The 18,213-nt window shown below is 41.2% G+C and overlaps 4 protein-coding genes across 15 annotated transcripts in view; all 4 read right to left on the bottom strand.

Moving 5' to 3' along the window:
• LOC307031494 (protocadherin alpha-C2-like) overlaps positions 1-18,213 on the bottom strand; it is a gene marked incomplete at its 5' end in the record, with an annotated part of 199,614 nt that overhangs the window by 113,868 nt on the left and 67,533 nt on the right. The window lies entirely within an intron of this gene.
• Positions 27-7,511, bottom strand: LOC307034541 (uncharacterized protein; the record flags this gene model as incomplete). The annotated part of the gene is made up of 3 exons (XM_079673367.1): positions 4,920-7,511; positions 870-3,425; positions 27-98 (listed from the first exon to the last, which is right to left on the bottom strand). Exons 1-3 carry the CDS (start codon positions 7,302-7,304, stop codon positions 27-29), a joined length of 5,013 nt encoding a protein of 1,670 aa, XP_079529493.1. The 5' UTR covers positions 7,305-7,511.
• On the bottom strand, positions 7,467-10,706 carry LOC307034540 (protocadherin alpha-9-like; the record flags this gene model as incomplete). Its single annotated transcript, XM_079673366.1, has 2 exons — positions 8,229-10,706; positions 7,467-7,538 (listed from the first exon to the last, which is right to left on the bottom strand). Exons 1-2 carry the CDS (start codon positions 10,608-10,610, stop codon positions 7,467-7,469), a joined length of 2,454 nt encoding a protein of 817 aa, XP_079529492.1. The 5' UTR covers positions 10,611-10,706.
• Positions 11,471-17,829, bottom strand: LOC307031527 (protocadherin alpha-3-like). The gene is made up of 2 exons (XM_079668719.1): positions 16,614-17,829; positions 11,471-13,157 (listed from the first exon to the last, which is right to left on the bottom strand). The coding sequence occupies exons 1-2, from the start codon at positions 17,503-17,505 to the stop codon at positions 11,650-11,652; spliced, it is 2,400 nt and encodes a 799-aa protein (XP_079524845.1). The 5' UTR covers positions 17,506-17,829; the 3' UTR covers positions 11,471-11,649.

Genomic DNA, 18,213 nt, shown 5'->3' with positions numbered 1-18,213 from the left:
TCTTTGTAACAAAGCCCAGAGATGGATCATCCGCTGAATCTGGGAGGAGCCCCGAGCCACGTATAGACCGTCAAGATCTGACGGTCTACAGTGTCCCCCTGTGGACCGATTTTAGAACTACACCTCAAATCAAACATAAAACAAATAGTAAATGTGTGAACATTCTCTTTGTTTGTCAAGAAATTGCAAACAAATAGAGACTCAAATATTAAACTACAGCGTTTACCACACTGATTACTGACATGTATATTGTATGAATGAAGTGTTGTTTTTTTAAGGGCCTGTTTTTAAATATGAATTGAAGTTTTAAGTAAATGCTTATAGCAGTGTCAATTCGATAATGGTTTAAGTCAATACAGGAATGCAACATACTTTTTTTTTTTAAAAACTGAATTTTAATTGACTGCAAATATTACATTAACAGTTATATTTGGATGAACAATTTGCCATATTACATTTTGATCAAAAATGGTTGCAAAAATATATTCCTAAATATATTTTTAAAAAACTCCGCATTACAACAAGGAGATTTTGCATTATTTTCTTAGAATTTAACGAAAGTTCAACTGCAACAACACATGTAGTTGAGCACCACGGATAGCGACTAAAACACTGATTGCAAATAAACAACCAAACTTTACAGCAATGTAAAAATATCAACACATTAATATCAAGCTACAAACTGAATAACCATCATTGCTGTTCTTGATAAACATTCCCTCTTAAATGAAAAGGAGAGTCCGTGTAAATGCCGCCCATGACCGTTAGCAAACACGTCTCTAAAATGACTTAAAACCACGTCATATCACAGCCATTTTCTGTTCAAAAAGAACACGTACAGCAACGATGTTATGTATTTAATTTCTTACCTTGTCTGTGTTGGGTAAAGTCTGAGTTCTGGTAAAAGTGTCTCCTCCGTTAATACTGATCAGTTCACCATCTACAGGCGGAAACGGTCCGGGGAAAACCACTACGTCACTCTTCATTGTGTCTGAGCTGAAACACACGTCGTACTGCTGAGTAGATTTAGAGTAAGACCAGCTCCCGTCAGGGTGGGTGGTGATCATTGGGGCGCTGTACCTGCTGAAACTGCCGTCCGTCCTGTGGCATTTGACAGCTATTAAACTGATGAGGCTCAGCAGAAAGATCACCGACACCGACACAATGGCGATCAGCAGATACAGGTTCAAATCAGAGAAGCTCTCCTCCTGTATGGGCACATGTCTGAACTGAGTCTGGATGTCAGCTGTGCTTTCAACCACCACCACATCAATAGACACAGTAGCTGACAGGGAGGGCTCTCCGTTATCAGAAACCAACACCACCAAGGGGTGAGTTTTCAGGTCATTGTCACTCATTCTCCTCTTAGTCCTGATTTCTCCGCTACTGGTTCCAATCCGGAAGAGGTTGTTTCCTTTGGGCTCAGAGAGGTGATACGAAAGCAGCGCATTGTATCCAGAGTCTGCGTCTACAGCCCTGATATTTGCCACAAAGTATCCCGCCTCAGCAGAATAGGGGATGCTCTCACTGTTAACGGAGCCGTGCTCAGAATAGGGCGCGAGGACTGTTGGATTATTGTCATTTTCATCCAGAATTAAAACGTTCACAGTCACGTTGCTGCTGAGAGGAGGGACACCAGAGTCTGTGGCCTGGACTTTAAACTGAAACGTGTTTAACTCCTCATAGTTAAAAGACTGCAGGCTGACTATATCTCCAGTCTCTGAGTTGATGTTCACCATCGTAGAGAGAGGCAACGAGTTACTGTTACTTTGTAAAATGGAGTAGCTCACCTGACCATTTTGATTGTTGTCTGCATCAATTGCTGTAACGGTTTTTATTACTGCTCCTACCGGACTGTTTTCTTTCACATATACATTGATTATGTTTTCTGTGAATAGAGGTTTATTATCATTCACATCTGACACGTGCACATTAATAAAGCTCGTGCTGGAGAGAGGTGGGCGGCCCTCATCAGTAGCAGTGATGCTTATGTTGTATTGAGACGCACTCTCTCTGTCAAGAGGACCGTCCACCACCAACGAATAGTAATTCTTGTAATTTGATTCTAATTTAAAAGGAACATTATTGGACATTTTACAGTTCACCATCCCATTTTTACCTCCGTCTTTATCAAATACTGAAACAAGTGCAATGGCGGTGCCTATGGCTGCATCCTCCTTCACGGTGTTTAACAGAGAAGTCACTGACATTTCAGGGGCATTGTCGTTGACGTCTAAAACTTCAATCAATAATTTGGTGTTTGAGGTGAGAGGATAATATGCTCCATCAATGGCTTGTACTCTAATCTCAAAGGCATTATTCTCTTCAAAGTCTATATTCTTTTTATTTGTTACAGTTCCCGTAGTTTGGTCTATAGCAAAAAGATCACTTTGTTTCCCCTGGTCTATTTCAAGAAATGAATATGATACTTTCCCGTTGTTACCTACATCTACATCAGTGGCATTTAGTGTGATTATTTGTGATCCTATCTTTACGTTCTCATACACACTGGCTTTGTACAGAGTTTGACTGAATACAGGAGTATTATCATTAATGTCCAACACATTCACTATTATAGTCATACTGCCTGATTTAGCATGAGTTCCTCCATCAATAGCAGTCAGTATGAGTTGGATTACAGACTGTTTTTCTCTGTCTAAAACTTTCTGAAGCAGTAATTCTGGAGTTACACTATCTCCTTTATGAGTAGCGAGAGAGAAGTGTTCATTTTGGCTAAGCTTGTAGCTGTTTACAGTATTTCTACCGACGTCTGCATCGTGAGCTCTTTGCAAGGGGAATTTAGCCGCCGCTGCTGTGTTCTCAGTTATGTTAATAATCTGGGACGTGCTTCGAAATAACGGTGAATTATCATTCACATCTAAGATTATGATTTCAATCCGGTACAGTTTTAATGGGTTATTAATTACTGCTTCTACACTGAGGGAACATTTGTTCTCGTCGCCGCAGAGCTCCTCTCTGTCTATTCTCTCGTTAACGTACAGTGCACCAGTCTTTAGATTTACCTCGAAGTATTTCCTCTTAGATCCTGCAACGATCTGAAACATGCGGGGCTCCAAATCCTGGACGTTAATATTCAGATCTTTAGCGATATTTCCCACAACAGTCCCCAGATTGACCTCCTCTGAGACGGAGTAAGAGAGCTGCCCAGACACCGCTTCACAGAAACACTCCAGCAGCACGACCAGGAGATATATCCAGCTCGTTCTGTTCGGCAAATTCATTATTCCACACATCGAGAAGGAGCATATAGGCAAATCTGAACAATAACGGCAACTATTAAAAAACCATCCAGGAAGATATTTCCAACAAATATTACGGCATTTCCACGACCAAACAAGACAACCGCTCTTTGTCGTCCGACCTCTCTTTGTAACAAAGCCCAGAGATGGATCAATCCGCTGAATCTGGGAGGAGCCCCGAGCCGCATAGAGACCGTCAAGATGTGACGGTCTACAGTGTCCCCCTGTGGACCGATTTTAGAACTACACCTCAAATCAAACAAAACAAATTTCAAATGTGTGAGCATTCTCAATGTTCGTCAAGAGATAGCAAATAAATTGAGCCTCAACTATTAAACTACAACGTTTACCCCACGGAATACTGACATGTATATATTGTATGAATTAATAGTTTTTTTGAATAGAGCCTGTTTTAAATATTAACTGAAGTTTTAAGCAAATACGTACAGCACTGTCTATGACATAATGGTTTAGGTAAAAACAGAAATGCAATTACTTTGTAAAACTGAATTGCAATTGACTGCAAATATTACATGGATGGTTATATTGGACAAACACTTTGCTATATGACATATTGTTCAAGAGTTGTTGCAAAATATATTCGTAAATATATTTTTTAAAACTCTGCATTACAGCAAGAAGATTTTGCATTATTTTCTGAGAATTCAAGGCAAGTTTAACTGCAACAACACATGTAGTTCAGCACCACGGATAGCGACTAACACATAGATTGCAAATCAACAACCGAACTTTACAGCAATGTACAAATCCTCAACAAATGAATATCAAGCTACAAACTAAATAACCATCATTGCTGTTCTTGATATAAATGCCGTCTTAAAGGTCCCATGTCATGGCCATTTCTAAAGCTCATAATTCCATTGTTGAGGTATACTAAAATAAATGTATATTGTGCAATTTTCCAAACTCACATTGGTTTCTCATACAGCATCTCTGTATAGTATTTGCATTCACTCTCTGTCCTAAATGGCTTGTTGGAGCTACTGCCCCCCCCCCCCTCCCTCCCTGTGAGCCCAGTGGCCGTCTGCGAGACAGCGAGACCTATAGCCCGAAACACACACACAACCACAACCTGGCTGGGAGTTTGAGTGTGTGTGCCCAGGCTGAGTTCCGCTGTGTCTCGCTGTCTCGGCGACCCCACTGCAGTGAGCCTGCTCACAGTGTCCCGCTCCTTGCAAAAGTGAGCCTCACAACGTCCCGCCGAGTGTGTGTGTGAGGAAGTCTACAGATTGGTCCTAACATAATGGCTCTGAGGACGTTACGTTACGTCACTATACCCGAAATACTTCACTATACCCAAGAAGTAAACAATGGACAAAGAGAAATCCCCAACAAGGCGTTCTGAGGCAGCATAGACAGGTATTTTCTGTGTTACAGTTTTACTCGCTACAGAGTGTACTTTAAGGGTTTGTGACCCTGCAGACCGTTTACATGCATACAAAGCTACATAACACACAAGGGGACGGGTAATAACCAGAAAAGCATGACATGTTACCTTTAAATAAAAAGGGGAGTCCATGTACATGCCATGACCGCACACGTCTCTCAACTGACTTGGTTAAAAGCACGTTATATGGTAGCCATTTTCTCTATAAACAGAACATGTGCAGCAACGCTTTAATGTATTTAATTTCTTACCTTGTCTGTGTTGGGTAAAGTCTGAGTTCTGGTAAAAGTGTCTCCTCCGTTAATACTGATCAGTTCACCATCTACAGGCGGAAACGGGCCGGGGAAAACCACTACGTCACTCTTCATTGTGTCTGAGCTGAAACACACGTCGTACTGCTGAGTAGACTTAGAGTAAGACCAGCTCCCGTCAGGGTGGGTGGTGATCATTGGGGCGCTGTACCTGCTGAAACTGCCGTCTGTCCTGTGGCATTTGACAGCTATTAAACTGATGAGGCTCAGCAGAAAGATCACTGACACCGACACAATGGCGATCAGCAGATACAGGTTCAAATCAGAGAAGCTCTCCTCCTGTATGGGCACATGTCTGAACTGAGTCTGGATGTCAGCTGTGCTTTCCACCACCACCACATCAATAGACACAGTAGCTGACAGGGAGGGTTCTCCGTTATCAGAAACCAACACCACCAAGGGGTGAGTTTTCAGGTCATTGTCACTCATTCTCCTCTTAGTCCTGATTTCTCCGCTACTGGTTCCAATCCGGAAGAGGTTGTTTCCTTTGGGCTCAGAGAGGTGATACGAAAGCAGCGCATTGTATCCAGAGTCTGCGTCTACAGCCCTGATCTTTGCCACAAAGTATCCCGCCTCAGCAGAATAGGGGATGCTCTCACTGTTAACGGAGCCATGCTCAGAATAGGGCGCGAGGACTGTTGGATTATTGTCATTTTCATCCAGAATTAAAACGTTCACAGTCACGTTGCTGCTGAGAGGAGGAACACCAGAGTCTGTGGCCTGGACTTTAAACTGAAACGTGTTTAACTCCTCATAGTTAAAAGACTGCAGGCTGACTATATCTCCAGTCTCTGAGTTGATGTTCACCATCGCAGAGAGAGGCAACGAGTTACTGTTACTTTGTAAAATGGAGTAGCTCACCTGACCATTTTGATTGTTGTCTGCATCAATAGCTGAAACTATTTTTATTAGTCCTCCTACCGGACTGTTTTCTTTCACATATATATTGATTATGTTTTCTGTAAATAGAGGTTTATTATCATTCACATCTGACACGTGCACATTAATAACGCTCGTGCTGGAGAGAGGTGGGCGGCCCTCATCAGTAGCAGTGATGCTGATGTTGTATTGAGACTCACTCTCTCTGTCAAGAGGACCGTCCACCACCAACGAATAGTAATTCTTGTAATTTGACTCTAATTTAAAAGGAACATTATTGGACATTTTACAGTTCACTATCCCATTTTTACCTCCGTCTTTATCAAATACTGAAACGAGTGCAATGGCGGTGCCTATGGCTGCATCCTCCTTCACGGTGTTTAACAGAGAAGTCACTGACATTTCAGGGGCATTGTCGTTGACGTCTAAAACCTCAATCAATAATTTTGCATGTGATGTCATCGGTGAGGAAGCTCCGTCACTTGCTTGTACTCTAATCTCAAAAGCATTGTTTTCTTCAAAGTCTATATTCTTTTTATTTGTTACAGTCCCGGTTTTTTCATCAATATCAAACAGATCAGTTTTGGTCAAACGGTCTATTTTACTGAATGAGTACACAATTTTTCCATTTTGGCCTGCATCTAAGTCAGTAGCATTCAGTGTTATTATCGATGTTCCAATCTTGGCGTTCTCATACACACTGGCTTTGTAAAGAGTTTGACTGAATACAGGAGCGTTATCATTAATGTCCAAAATATTCACTATAATGACCATTGTGCCTGATTTAGCAGGAGTTCCCCCATCATTAGCAGTCAGTATGAGTCGAATCACGGATTGTTTTTCACTGTCTAAAACTTTCTGAAGCAGTAATTCAACAGATATACTATCTCCTTTGTGAGTAGCGAGAGAGAAATGTTCATTTTGGCTAAGCTTGTAGCTGTTTACAGTATTTCTACCAACATCTGCATCGTGAGCCTTTTGCAATGGGAATTTAGACGCTGCTGCTGTAATCTCAGTTATGTTAATTTCCTGGGAGGAGCTGGGAAATGACGGTGAATTATCATTCACGTCTAAGATTATGATTTCAATCCGGTACAGTTTTAAAGGGTTATTAATTACTGCTTCTACACTGAGGGAACATTTGTTCTCGTCGCCGCAGAGCTCCTCTCTGTCTATTCTCTCGTCAACGTACAGGGCACCAGTCTTTAGATTTACCTCGAAGTATTTCCTCTTAGATCCTGCAACGATCTGAAACATGCGGGGCTCCAAATCCTGGACATTGATGTTCAGATCTTTAGCGATATTTCCCACAACAGTCCCCAGATTGACCTCCTCTGAGACGGAGTAAGACAGCTGCCCAGACACCGCTTCACAGAAACACTCCAGCAGCACGACCAGGAGATATATCCAGCTCGTTCTGCTCGGCAAATTCATTATTCCATACATCGAAAAGAAGCATGTAGGCAATTCTCAACAGTACGCAACGGCAACTATGAAAATAAGATACAGAAAGATATTTCCAACAAATATTACGGCATTTCTTTGACCAAACAAGACAACCGTTCTTTTGTCGTCCGACCTCTCTTTGTAACAAAGCTCAGAGATGGATCATCCGCTGAATCTGGGAGGAGCCCCGTGCCACATAGAGACCTTCAAGATGTGACGGTCTACAGTGTCCCCCTGTGGACCGATTTTAGAACTACACCTCAAATCAAACCAAACACATTTCAAATGTGTGAACATTCTCAATGTTCGTGAAGAGATTTCAAAAGAAAATGACTCAAATATTAAACTACTACGCTGACCACACTGATTATTACTGACCTCCATTTGATATGAATTAAGTCTTTTTTTTTTAACACAAGCTGTTTTTAAATATTAACTGAAGTTTTAAGCAAATCCTTGTAGCGTTAATATTACACGGACAGTTATATTGGTGAAACACTATGCCATATCATATTGTTCAAGAGTTGTTGCAAAAATATATTCGTAATTATATATTATTTTAAAAACTCTATATCTCAACAAGGAGATTTTGCATCATTTTCTGAAAATGGAAGGCACGTTTAAACCATTTAGTTCAGCACCGTGGATAGCGAGTTACACACAGATTGCAAATCAACAACCACATTTACAGCAATGTAAAAACCATCAACAAATTCATAGTAAGCTACAAATTCAGTTACCATCTTTGCTTTTCTTTATATAGATTCCGTCTTAAATAAAAAGTAGAGTCCATGTAAAAGCCATGACCGTTAGCACACATGTCTCTAACCTGACTTAGTTCAAACCATGACATGTCGTAGCAATATGCTCTATTAACAGCACACGTACAGCAATGATTTAATGTAGGCCTATTTCATTTCTTACCTTGTCTGTGTTGGGTAAAGTCTGAGTTCTGGTAAAAGTATCTCCTCCGTTAATACTGATCAGTTCACCATCTACAGGCGGAAACGGGCCGGGGAAAACCACTACGTCACTCTTCATTGTGTCTGAGCTGAAACACACGTCGTACTGCTGAGTAGATTTAGAGTAAGACCAGCTCCCGTCAGGGTGGGTGGTGATCATTGGGGCGCTGTACCTGCTGAAACTGCCATCTGTCCTGTGGCATTTGACAGCTATTAAACTGATGAGGCTCAGCAGAAATATCACTGACACCGACACAATGGCGATCAGCAGATACAGGTTAAAATCTGAGAAGCTCTCCTCCTTTGTGGGCACATGTCTGAACTGAGTCTGGATGTCAGCTGTGCTTTCAACCACCACCACATCAATAGAGACAGTAGCTGACAGGGAGGGTTCTCCGTTATCAGAAACCAACACCACCAAGGGGTGAGTTTTCAGGTCATTGTCACTCATTCTCCTCTTAGTCCTGATTTCTCCGCTACTGGTTCCAATCCGGAAGAGGTTGTTTCCTTTGGGCTCAGAGAGGTGATACGAAAGCAGCGCATTGTATCCAGAGTCTGCGTCTACAGCCCTGATCTTTGCCACAAAGTATCCCGCCTCAGCAGAATAGGGGATGCTCTCACTGTTAACGGAGCCGTGCTCAGAATATGGCGCGAGAATTGTTGGATTGTTGTCATTTTCATCCAGAATTAAAACGTTCACAGTCACGTTGCTGCTGAGAGGAGGAACACCAGAGTCTGTGGCCTGGACTTTAAACTGAAACGTGTTTAACTCCTCATAGTTAAAAGACTGCAGGCTGACTATATCTCCAGTCTCTGAGTTTATGTTCAACATTGTAGATAACGGGACTGAGTCACTTTTACTTTGCAAAAAGGAATAGCTAACCTGGCCATTTTGACTGATATCGACATCAACTGCAGTCACTGTTTTAATTACTGTTCCTAATGGACTGTTTTCTTTCACATAAATATTAATGAATGGCTCTGAGAAGTGAGGCGGGTTATCATTAACATCGGACACATGCACTGTCACTATATTGGTTCTGGAGAGAGGTGGAGTCCCTCCATCAGTCGCTACAATAACGACATTGTACTCAGATATAGTCTCTCTGTCAAGCGGACCATTAACTACCAACGAATAATAGTTTTTGTAATTTGTGTCTAATTTAAAGGGGACATCATTTGCTATTACTGCCTTTACTTCACCGTTTTCCCCACCATCTTTGTCCAGCACAGAAACAAGTGCTATCGCAGTTCCTACCTTTGCGTCCTCTTTCACAGTGTTTAGTAGTGACGTCACAGTGATCTCAGGAGCGTTATCATTTAGGTCCACCACTTCTACCAGCACTTTGCAATGAGCAGACATCGGAGGCTGCCCTTTGTCACTGGCCTGTGCGTGAATCTCAAAGGCAGGATTTTCTTCATAGTCGATCTTACCTCTGACTAAAATTGCACCTGACTTAGAATTGATTTCAAATAACTGTAAAATGTGATCCTGGCCTTTACTTCTTAATGAATATTCAATGTCAGCATTTAATCCCTCATCTGCGTCTGTTGCATTCAGAACTATTACAGTATACCCTGCTTGTAGGTTTTCAAACATTTTAACTTTGTAGAGGTTTTTACTAAACACCGGGTGGTTGTCGTTACTATCCAAAACGTTGATAATGATTTGTGAGGTTCCCGATCTGGATGGATTTCCTCCATCCACTGCCGTTAGTGTTAGTTTTATTACAGAGTCATGCTCTCGATCTAAGGATTTCTGTAGTACTAACTCAGCCGACACACTATCTCCCCCTTTGTGAATTTCTAAAGAAAAATAATCATTGTTACTGAGCTTGTATGTAGTAACACCGTTCTTTCCAACATCTGAATCAGATGCCTCTATCAATCCAAATTTCACTCCCGGTAAAGTACTTTCGGCAATGTCTAGTGACTGCAATTGCTCAGAGAAAACAGGTGCATTGTCATTTATGTCTACTATGTTTACCTCGAAACGGTAAAGCTTTAGTGGGTCATTTATCACGGCTTCTACATCGACAGTACATTTTGCAGCCTTCGCACAAAGCTCTTCACGGTCTATTCTTGCGCCGACATAAAGAACACCAGTTTTTAAATGTACGTCGAAATATTTTCTCTTTGTTCCGGCAACGATCTGAAACATACGAGACTCTAAATCCTGGACATTTAGATTGAGATCCTTGGCGATATTTCCAACAGAAGCCCCCGGGTTTACCTCCTCTGATAGGGAATAGGAGAGCTGTCCATTCACTGCTTCCCAGCAATAATTCAGCAGCATGACCGCAACATATATCCAAAAAAGCCTCGTTCTGTTTGAGAAATCCATGATTGCTACCAACCGAGAAAAATAATAAGTCCAAGTCAAATCACTCCTGCAAAACAGCTATATTAAAATCAAAGTCCAATTCCTCCAATTTGATCATCACGCAACTGGAATACGTTTTCACCATTTCCTTTCTCGCCCTGTGTCCCGTAACAAAGCCCGGAGAACATGATCATCATCCTCTGTTTCTGGGAGGAGTCTTGTATATCCTAATCTAACGTACAAATGTCACGGTCTTCACTGTCCCCATGTGGTGACGAGAAAGAACTGCATTCAAACTGACAGACACAATGGAAATGATTGAACAACTAAGTTAAAGGAGCATTTTAATATCAATAATGATATGTTTAAGTATTTCAAACAATCACAATTTATGCATTTTGACAAATCTTTATACTTTTTTTGTTCTCTTTATTGCTTTTCTATTTTATCAAAACCAATAGAGATGAACTGATATGCCAGCTAGATTGAGGCAACCATACAACAATGACAGGAAACTATGAGTAAAACAAAACAACACATTGAAGATACATACATAATTATAACTGGTTGTTCTTAAAACAAATTGCAATAGTTCCCTATTTTGTAAAATAAAACGGCAAAGGAAACAGGCGTACAAAATGTAAATTATGATTTATTCCCAAACTGTTATGAGACGGGGTGGGCATCCTTCATGTTTAAATACAGATGTCTTAAACAAATATGCAAATAGATGCGGCGCAAAACTAACCTATCCTCTTTCCATTGGACACATGTTAAATGCTGCATTTCCTGACCCCAAACAACACTGTGGCGCTATTCTAGCACCACGGACAGCCGTAAACATTTATTTGGAAACGTTAGGATTTATGACATTTACAAACTTTAATTGTTACTCTAATTTATGTTACTACTGAGATTTTAAAAAAAAGTCTGAGGCAAAAGCAAACATTCATGAATACAGCGAGGGAAAGTATCGACAAGTCATTTAACTTCACATACTGTACAATACATATAAACACGAAGCCTTTTCAGCCTCATCTTTCGAGCGTTTTCTATCTCGTTATATTTTGTTTCTTACCTTGTCATTGTTGGGTAAAGTCTGAGTTCTGGTAAAAGTGTCTCCTCCGTTAATACTGATCAGTTCACCATCTACAGGCGGAAACGGTCCGGGGAAAACCACTACGTCACTCTTCATTGTGTCTGAGCTGAAACACACGTCGTACTGCTGAGTAGATTTAGAGTAAGACCAGCTCCCGTCAGGGTGGGTGGTGATCATTGGGGCGCTGTACCTGCTGAAACTGCCGTCTGTCCTGTGGCATTTGACAGCTATTAAACTGATGAGGCTCAGCAGAAAGATCACTGACACCGACACAATGGCGATCAGCAGATACAGGTTCAAATCAGAGAAGCTCTCCTCCTTTGTGGGCACATGTCTGAACTGAGTCTGGATGTCAGCTGTGCTTTCAACCACCACCACATCAATAGAGACAGTAGCTGACAGGGAGGGCTCTCCGTTATCAGAAACCAACACCACCAAGGGGTGAGTTTTCAGGTCATTGTCACTCATTCTCCTCTTAGTCCTGATTTCTCCGCTACTGGTTCCGATCCGGAAGAGGTTGTTTCCTTTGGGCTCAGAGAGGTGATACGAAAGCAGCGCATTGTATCCAGAGTCTGCGTCCACAGCCCTGATCTTTGCCACAAAGTATCCCGCCTCAGCAGAATAGGGGATGCTCTCACTGTTAACGGAGCCGTGCTCAGAATAGGGCGCGAGGACTGTTGGATTATTGTCATTTTCATCCAGAATTAAAACGTTCACAGTCACGTTGCTGCTGAGAGGAGGAACACCAGAGTCTGTGGCCTGGACTTTAAACTGAAACGTGTTTAACTCCTCATAGTTAAAAGACAGCAGGCTGACTATATCTCCAGTCTCTGAGTTTATGTTCAACATTGTAGATAACGGGACTGAGTCTCTTTTACTTTGCAAAAAGGAATAGCTCAGCTGGCCATTTTGACTGTTATCGATATCAACTGCAGTTACTGTTTTAATTACTGTTCCTACTGGACTGTTTTCTTTCACATAAATATTAACGAACGCCTCTGAGAAGCGAGGCGGGTTATCATTAACATCAGACACATGCACTGTCACTATGTTGGTGCTGGAGAGAGGCGGAGTCCCTCCATCAGTCGCTACGATAACGACATTGTAATCGGATATAGTCTCTCTGTCAAGCGGACCATTAACTACCAACGAATAATAGTTTTTGTAATTTGAGTCTAATTTAAAGGGGGCATCATTTGCTATTACTGCCTTTACTTCACCGTTTTTCCCACCATCTTTGTCCAGCACAGAAACTAGTGCTATAGCAGTTCCTACCCCTGCGTCCTCCTTCACGGTGTTTAGTAGTGACGTCACAGTGATCTCAGGAGCGTTATCATTTAGGTCCACCACTTCTACCAGCACTTTGCAATGAGCAGACATCGGAGGCTGCCCTTTGTCACTGGCCTGTGCGTGAATCTCAAAGGCAGGATTTTCTTCATAGTCGACCTTACCTCTGACTAAAATTGCACCTGATTTCGAATCAATTTCAAATAACTCTAAAACATGATCCTGACCTTTTTTTCTCAAAGAGTATTCTATCTCCTGGTTTAAACCCTCATCTGTGTCTGTTGCATTAAGAGTGGTCACAGTATACCCTGTTGGTAAGTTTTCAAAAATTTGAATTTTGTACAAGGATCTACTAAACACCGGGTGGTTGTCGTTAATATCCAAAACGTTGATAATGATTTGTGAGGTTCCCGATCTGGATGGATTTCCTCCATCCACTGCCGTTAGTGTGAGTTTTATTACAGAGTCATGCTCTCGATCTAAGGATTTCTGTAGTACTAACTCAGCCGACACACTATCTCCCACTTTGTGAATTTCTAAAGAAAAATAATCATTGTTACTGAGCTTGTATGTAATAACACCGTTCTTTCCAACATCTGAATCAGATGCCTCTATCAATCCAAATTTCACTCCCGGTAAAGTATTTTCTCCAATGTCTAGTGACTGTTGTTGCTCCGAGAAAACAGGTGCATTGTCATTTATGTCTACTATATTTACCTCGAAACGGTAAAGCTTCAGTGGGTCATTTATCACGGCTTCCACATCGACAATACATTTTGCAGCCTTCGCACAAAGCTCTTCACGGTCTATTCTTGCGCCGACATAAAGAACACCAGTTTTTAAATGTACGTCAAAATATTTTCTCTTTGTTCCGGCAACGATCTGAAACATACGAGACTCTAAATCCTGGACATTTAGATTGAGATCCTTGGCGATATTTCCAACAGAAGCCCCCGGGTTTACCTCCTCTGATATGGAATAGGAGAGCTGTCCATTCACTGCTTCCCAGCAATAATTCAGCAGCATGACCGCAAAATATATCCAAAAAAGCTTCGTTCTGTTTGAGAAATCCATGATTGCTACCAACCGTGAAAAATAATAAGTCCAAGTCAAATCTCTCCCGTAAAACAGCTATATTAAAATCAAAGTCGAATTCATCCAATTTGATCAGGCAACTGGAACATGTTTTCACCATTTCCTCTCTCGCCCTGCGTCCCGTAACAAAGCCCGGAGAACATGATCATCATCCTCTGTTTCTGGGAGGAGTCTTGTCTATCCTAATCTAACGTACAAATGTCACGGTCTTCACTGTCCCCATGTGGTGACGAGAAAGAACTGCATTCAAACTGACAGACACAATGGAAATGATTGAACAACTAAGTTAAAGGAGCATTTTAATATCAATAATGATATGTTTAAGTATTTCAAACAATCACAATTTATGCATTTTGACAAATCTTTATACTTTTTTTGTTCTCTTTATTGCTTTTCTATTTTATCCAAACCAATAGAGATTAACTGATATGCCAGCTAGATTGAGGCAACCATACAACAATGACAGGAAACTATGAGTAAAACAAAACAACACATTGAAGATAGATACATAATTGTAACTGGTTGTTCTTAAAACAAATTGCAATAGTTCCCTATTTTGTAAAATAAAACGGCAAAGGAAACAGGCGTACGAAATGTAAATTATGATTTATTCCCAAACTGTTATGAGACGGGGTGGACATCCTTCATGTTTAAATACAGATGTCTTCAACAAATATGTAAATAGATGCGGCGCAAAACTAACCTATCCTCTTTCCATTGGACACATGTTAAATGCTGCCTTTCCTGACCCCACACAACACTGTGTTTTAAGAACAACCAGTTGCAATTATGTATGTATGTACGGACAGCAGTAAACACTTATTTGGAAACGTTAGGATTTATGACATTTACAAACTTTAATTGTTACTCTAATTTATGTTACTACTGAGATTTTAAAAAAAAGTCTGAGGCAAAAGCAAACATTCATGAATACAGCGAGGGAAAGTATCGACAAGTCATTTAACTTCACATACTGTACAATACATATAAACACGAAGCCTTTTCAGCCTCATCTTTCGAGCGTTTTCTATCTCGTTATATTTTGTTTCTTACCTTGTCATTGTTGGGTAAAGTCTGAGTTCTGGTAAAAGTGTCTCCTCCGTTAATACTGATCAGTTCACCATCTACAGGCGGAAACGGTCCGGGGAAAACCACTACGTCACTCTTCATTGTGTCTGAGCTGAAACACACGTCGTACTGCTGAGTAGATTTAGAGTAAGACCAGCTCCCGTCAGGGTGGGTGGTGATCATTGGGGCGCTGTACCTGCTGAAACTGCCGTCTGTCCTGTGGCATTTGACAGCTATTAAACTGATGAGGCTCAGCAGAAAGATCACCGACACCGACACAATGGCGATCAGCAGATACAGGTTCAAATCAGAGAAGCTCTCCTCCTTTGTGGGCACATGTCTGAACTGAGTCTGGATGTCAGCTGTGCTCTCAACCACCACCACATCAATAGAGACAGTAGCTGACAGGGAGGGTTCTCCGTTATCAGAAACCAACACCACCAAGGGGTGAGTTTTCAGGTCATTGTCACTCATTCTCCTCTTAGTCCTGACTTCTCCACTACTGGTTCCGATCCGGAAGAGGTTGTTTCCTTTGGGCTCAGAGAGGTGATACGAAAGCAGCGCATTGTATCCAGAGTCTGCGTCTACAGCCCTGATCTTTGCCACAAAGTATCCCGCCTCAGCAGAATAGGGGATGCTCTCACTGTTAACGGAGCCGTGCTCAGAATAGGGAGCGAGAATTGTTGGATTATTGTCATTTTCATCCAGAATTAAAACGTTCACAGTCACGTTGCTGCTGAGAGGAGGAACACCAGAGTCTGTGGCCTGGACTTTAAACTGAAACGTGTTTAACTCCTCATAGTTAAAAGACTGCAGGCTGACTATATCTCCAGTCTCTGAGTTTATGTTCAACATTGTAGATAACGGGACTGAGTCACTTTTACTTTGCAAAAAGGAATAGCTAACCTGGCCATTTTGACTGATATCGACATCAACTGCAGTCACTGTTTTAATTACTGCTCCTAATGGACTGTTTTCTTTCACATAAATATTAACGAACGGCTCTGAGAAGTGAGGCGGGTTATCATTAACATCGGACACATGCACTGTCACCATGTTGGTTCTGGAGAGAGGCGGAGTCCCTCCATCAGTCGCTACAATAACGACATTGTAATCGGATATAGTCTCTCTGTCAAGCGGACCATTAACTACCAACGAATAATAGTTTTTGTAATTTGTGTCTAATTTAAAGGGGGCATCATTTGCTATTACTGCCTTTACTTCACCGTTTTTCCCACCATCTTTGTCCAGCACAGAAACAAGTGCTATAGCTGTTCCTACCTCTGCGTCCTCCTTCACAGTGTTTAGTAGTGACGTCACAGTGATCTCAGGAGCGTTATCATTTAGGTCCACCACTTCTACCAGCACTTTGCAATGAGCAGACATCGGAGGCTGCCCTTTGTCACTGGCCTGTGCGTGGATCTCAAACGCAAGATTTTCTTCATAATCTATCTTACCTCTGACTAAAATTGCACCTGACTTGGAATCAATTTCAAATAAATCTAAAATGTGATCCTGGCCTTTACTTCTCAATGAATATTCAATGTCAGCATTTAATCCCTCATCTGCGTCTGTTGCATTCAAAACTATAACAGTCTTACCCACTGCTAAATTCTCAGAAATCCTTGCCTTGTATAGCGAACTACTGAAAACCGGGGCATTGTCGTTATTATCTAAAACATTAATGATGATTTGAGACGTTCCTGATTTCGCTGAATTGCCACCGTCGACAGCAGTCACTGTTAGTCTTACAGTATTTTGTTTTTCTCGGTCTAATCCTTTCTGGAGGACAAGTTCGGCAGACACACTTTCTCCCCCCTTGTGCACCTCTAAAGAAAAATAATCATTTGTACTTAGCTTGTAAGTACTAACACTATTCTTACCAACATCGAGATCTGATGCCCCTATAAATCCAAATTTCCCTCCTGGCACAGTACTTTCAGCAATGTTAAGAGACTGCACATTCTCAGGGAAATATGGTGCATTGTCATTTATATCAACTATATTTACCTCGAATCGGTAAAGCTTCAGTGGATTGTTTATCACGGCCTCTACATCGACAGTACATGTTGTAGCCTTCGCACAAAGCTCCTCACGGTCGATTCTTTCCTTGACATAAAGAACGCCCGTTTTTAAATGTACGTCGAAATATTTTCTCTTTGATCCGCTTACAATCTGAAACATACGTGCCTCCAATTCGTGTACATTAAGATTTAGATCTTTAGCGAGATTTCCCACAGAAGTCCCCGGGTTTACCTCCTCTGACACAGAGTAAGAGAGCTGCCCAGACACCGCTTCCCAGCAACAATCCAAAAGAACAAGGACTATATAAATCCTAAAGGGGCTCCGTATCCTCCGCAGTGACATATTTGTATCCAACGTGAACAGAGCATATGGATGCTTATCTCCAAAATCCCGTTTTATAATTAAGGATGAAACCAAGTGCCAAAATCCAGGTCCTTGCTTGTTTAAGGGGTAACAGACGAAATGATGTCCACTCAAGTCTTTCACTGCGCCTCTTTGTAACAAAGCCGAGCGAAACAGAATTATCCTCTGAATGTGGGAGGAGCCTGAAGTAACCAAGAAGCACTGAAAATGTGATGGTCTACAATGTCCCCGTGTGGTCGTTTAAAATTATTACTTTCAACACTGAAAACAAAAACAAAAATCACTTAATATCTGAACTCTCAAGAAAATATATGTAATTGAAAAACACAAAATAATCGTCCAAGTGCCCAATTAACGTAACAAAAATATTAGTATTTGTACAAAAACAGGATACAAATATAAATTACAAATAGACCATACTGCATTCTCCGTTTCTTATTAAGCGTATGAACCATGTCAATGAGATTCTGATTCAATGCAATGATTCTGATTCTGATTATCCAGAGACAAAATGAATTGTGCCGAAATCTCTTAGACATCACGTATCAATAATTATAAAACAATGTAAGAAACTTGGTAACACTTATTAACCCCTCAACTAATATGCATTCAAGTCAAATATAATGCATTTGTAATGCTTTATATCACTTAAACAGAAATGATACTTTCTGGTTCACTAAATATATC

Source organism: Notothenia rossii (assembly GCF_949606895.1).
Source record: "Notothenia rossii genome assembly, chromosome: 3".
In the NCBI taxonomy this organism is placed as follows: Eukaryota; Metazoa; Chordata; class Actinopteri; order Perciformes; family Nototheniidae; genus Notothenia; species Notothenia rossii.
The sequence above is the reverse complement of the archived record's forward strand: the minus strand, read 5'-3'. Positions and strand labels throughout refer to the sequence as shown.

Coding starts and splice junctions, on each gene's coding strand:
- LOC307031527 (XM_079668719.1), bottom strand. CDS start 17,505: ATGTCACTGCGGAGGATACGGAGCCCCTTTAGGATTTATATAGTCCTT. Junction 13,158..16,613: donor TGAAATTGATTCCAAGTCAG/GTGCAATTTTAG, acceptor ATTCGAAATCAG/GTGCAATTTTAGTCAGAGGT.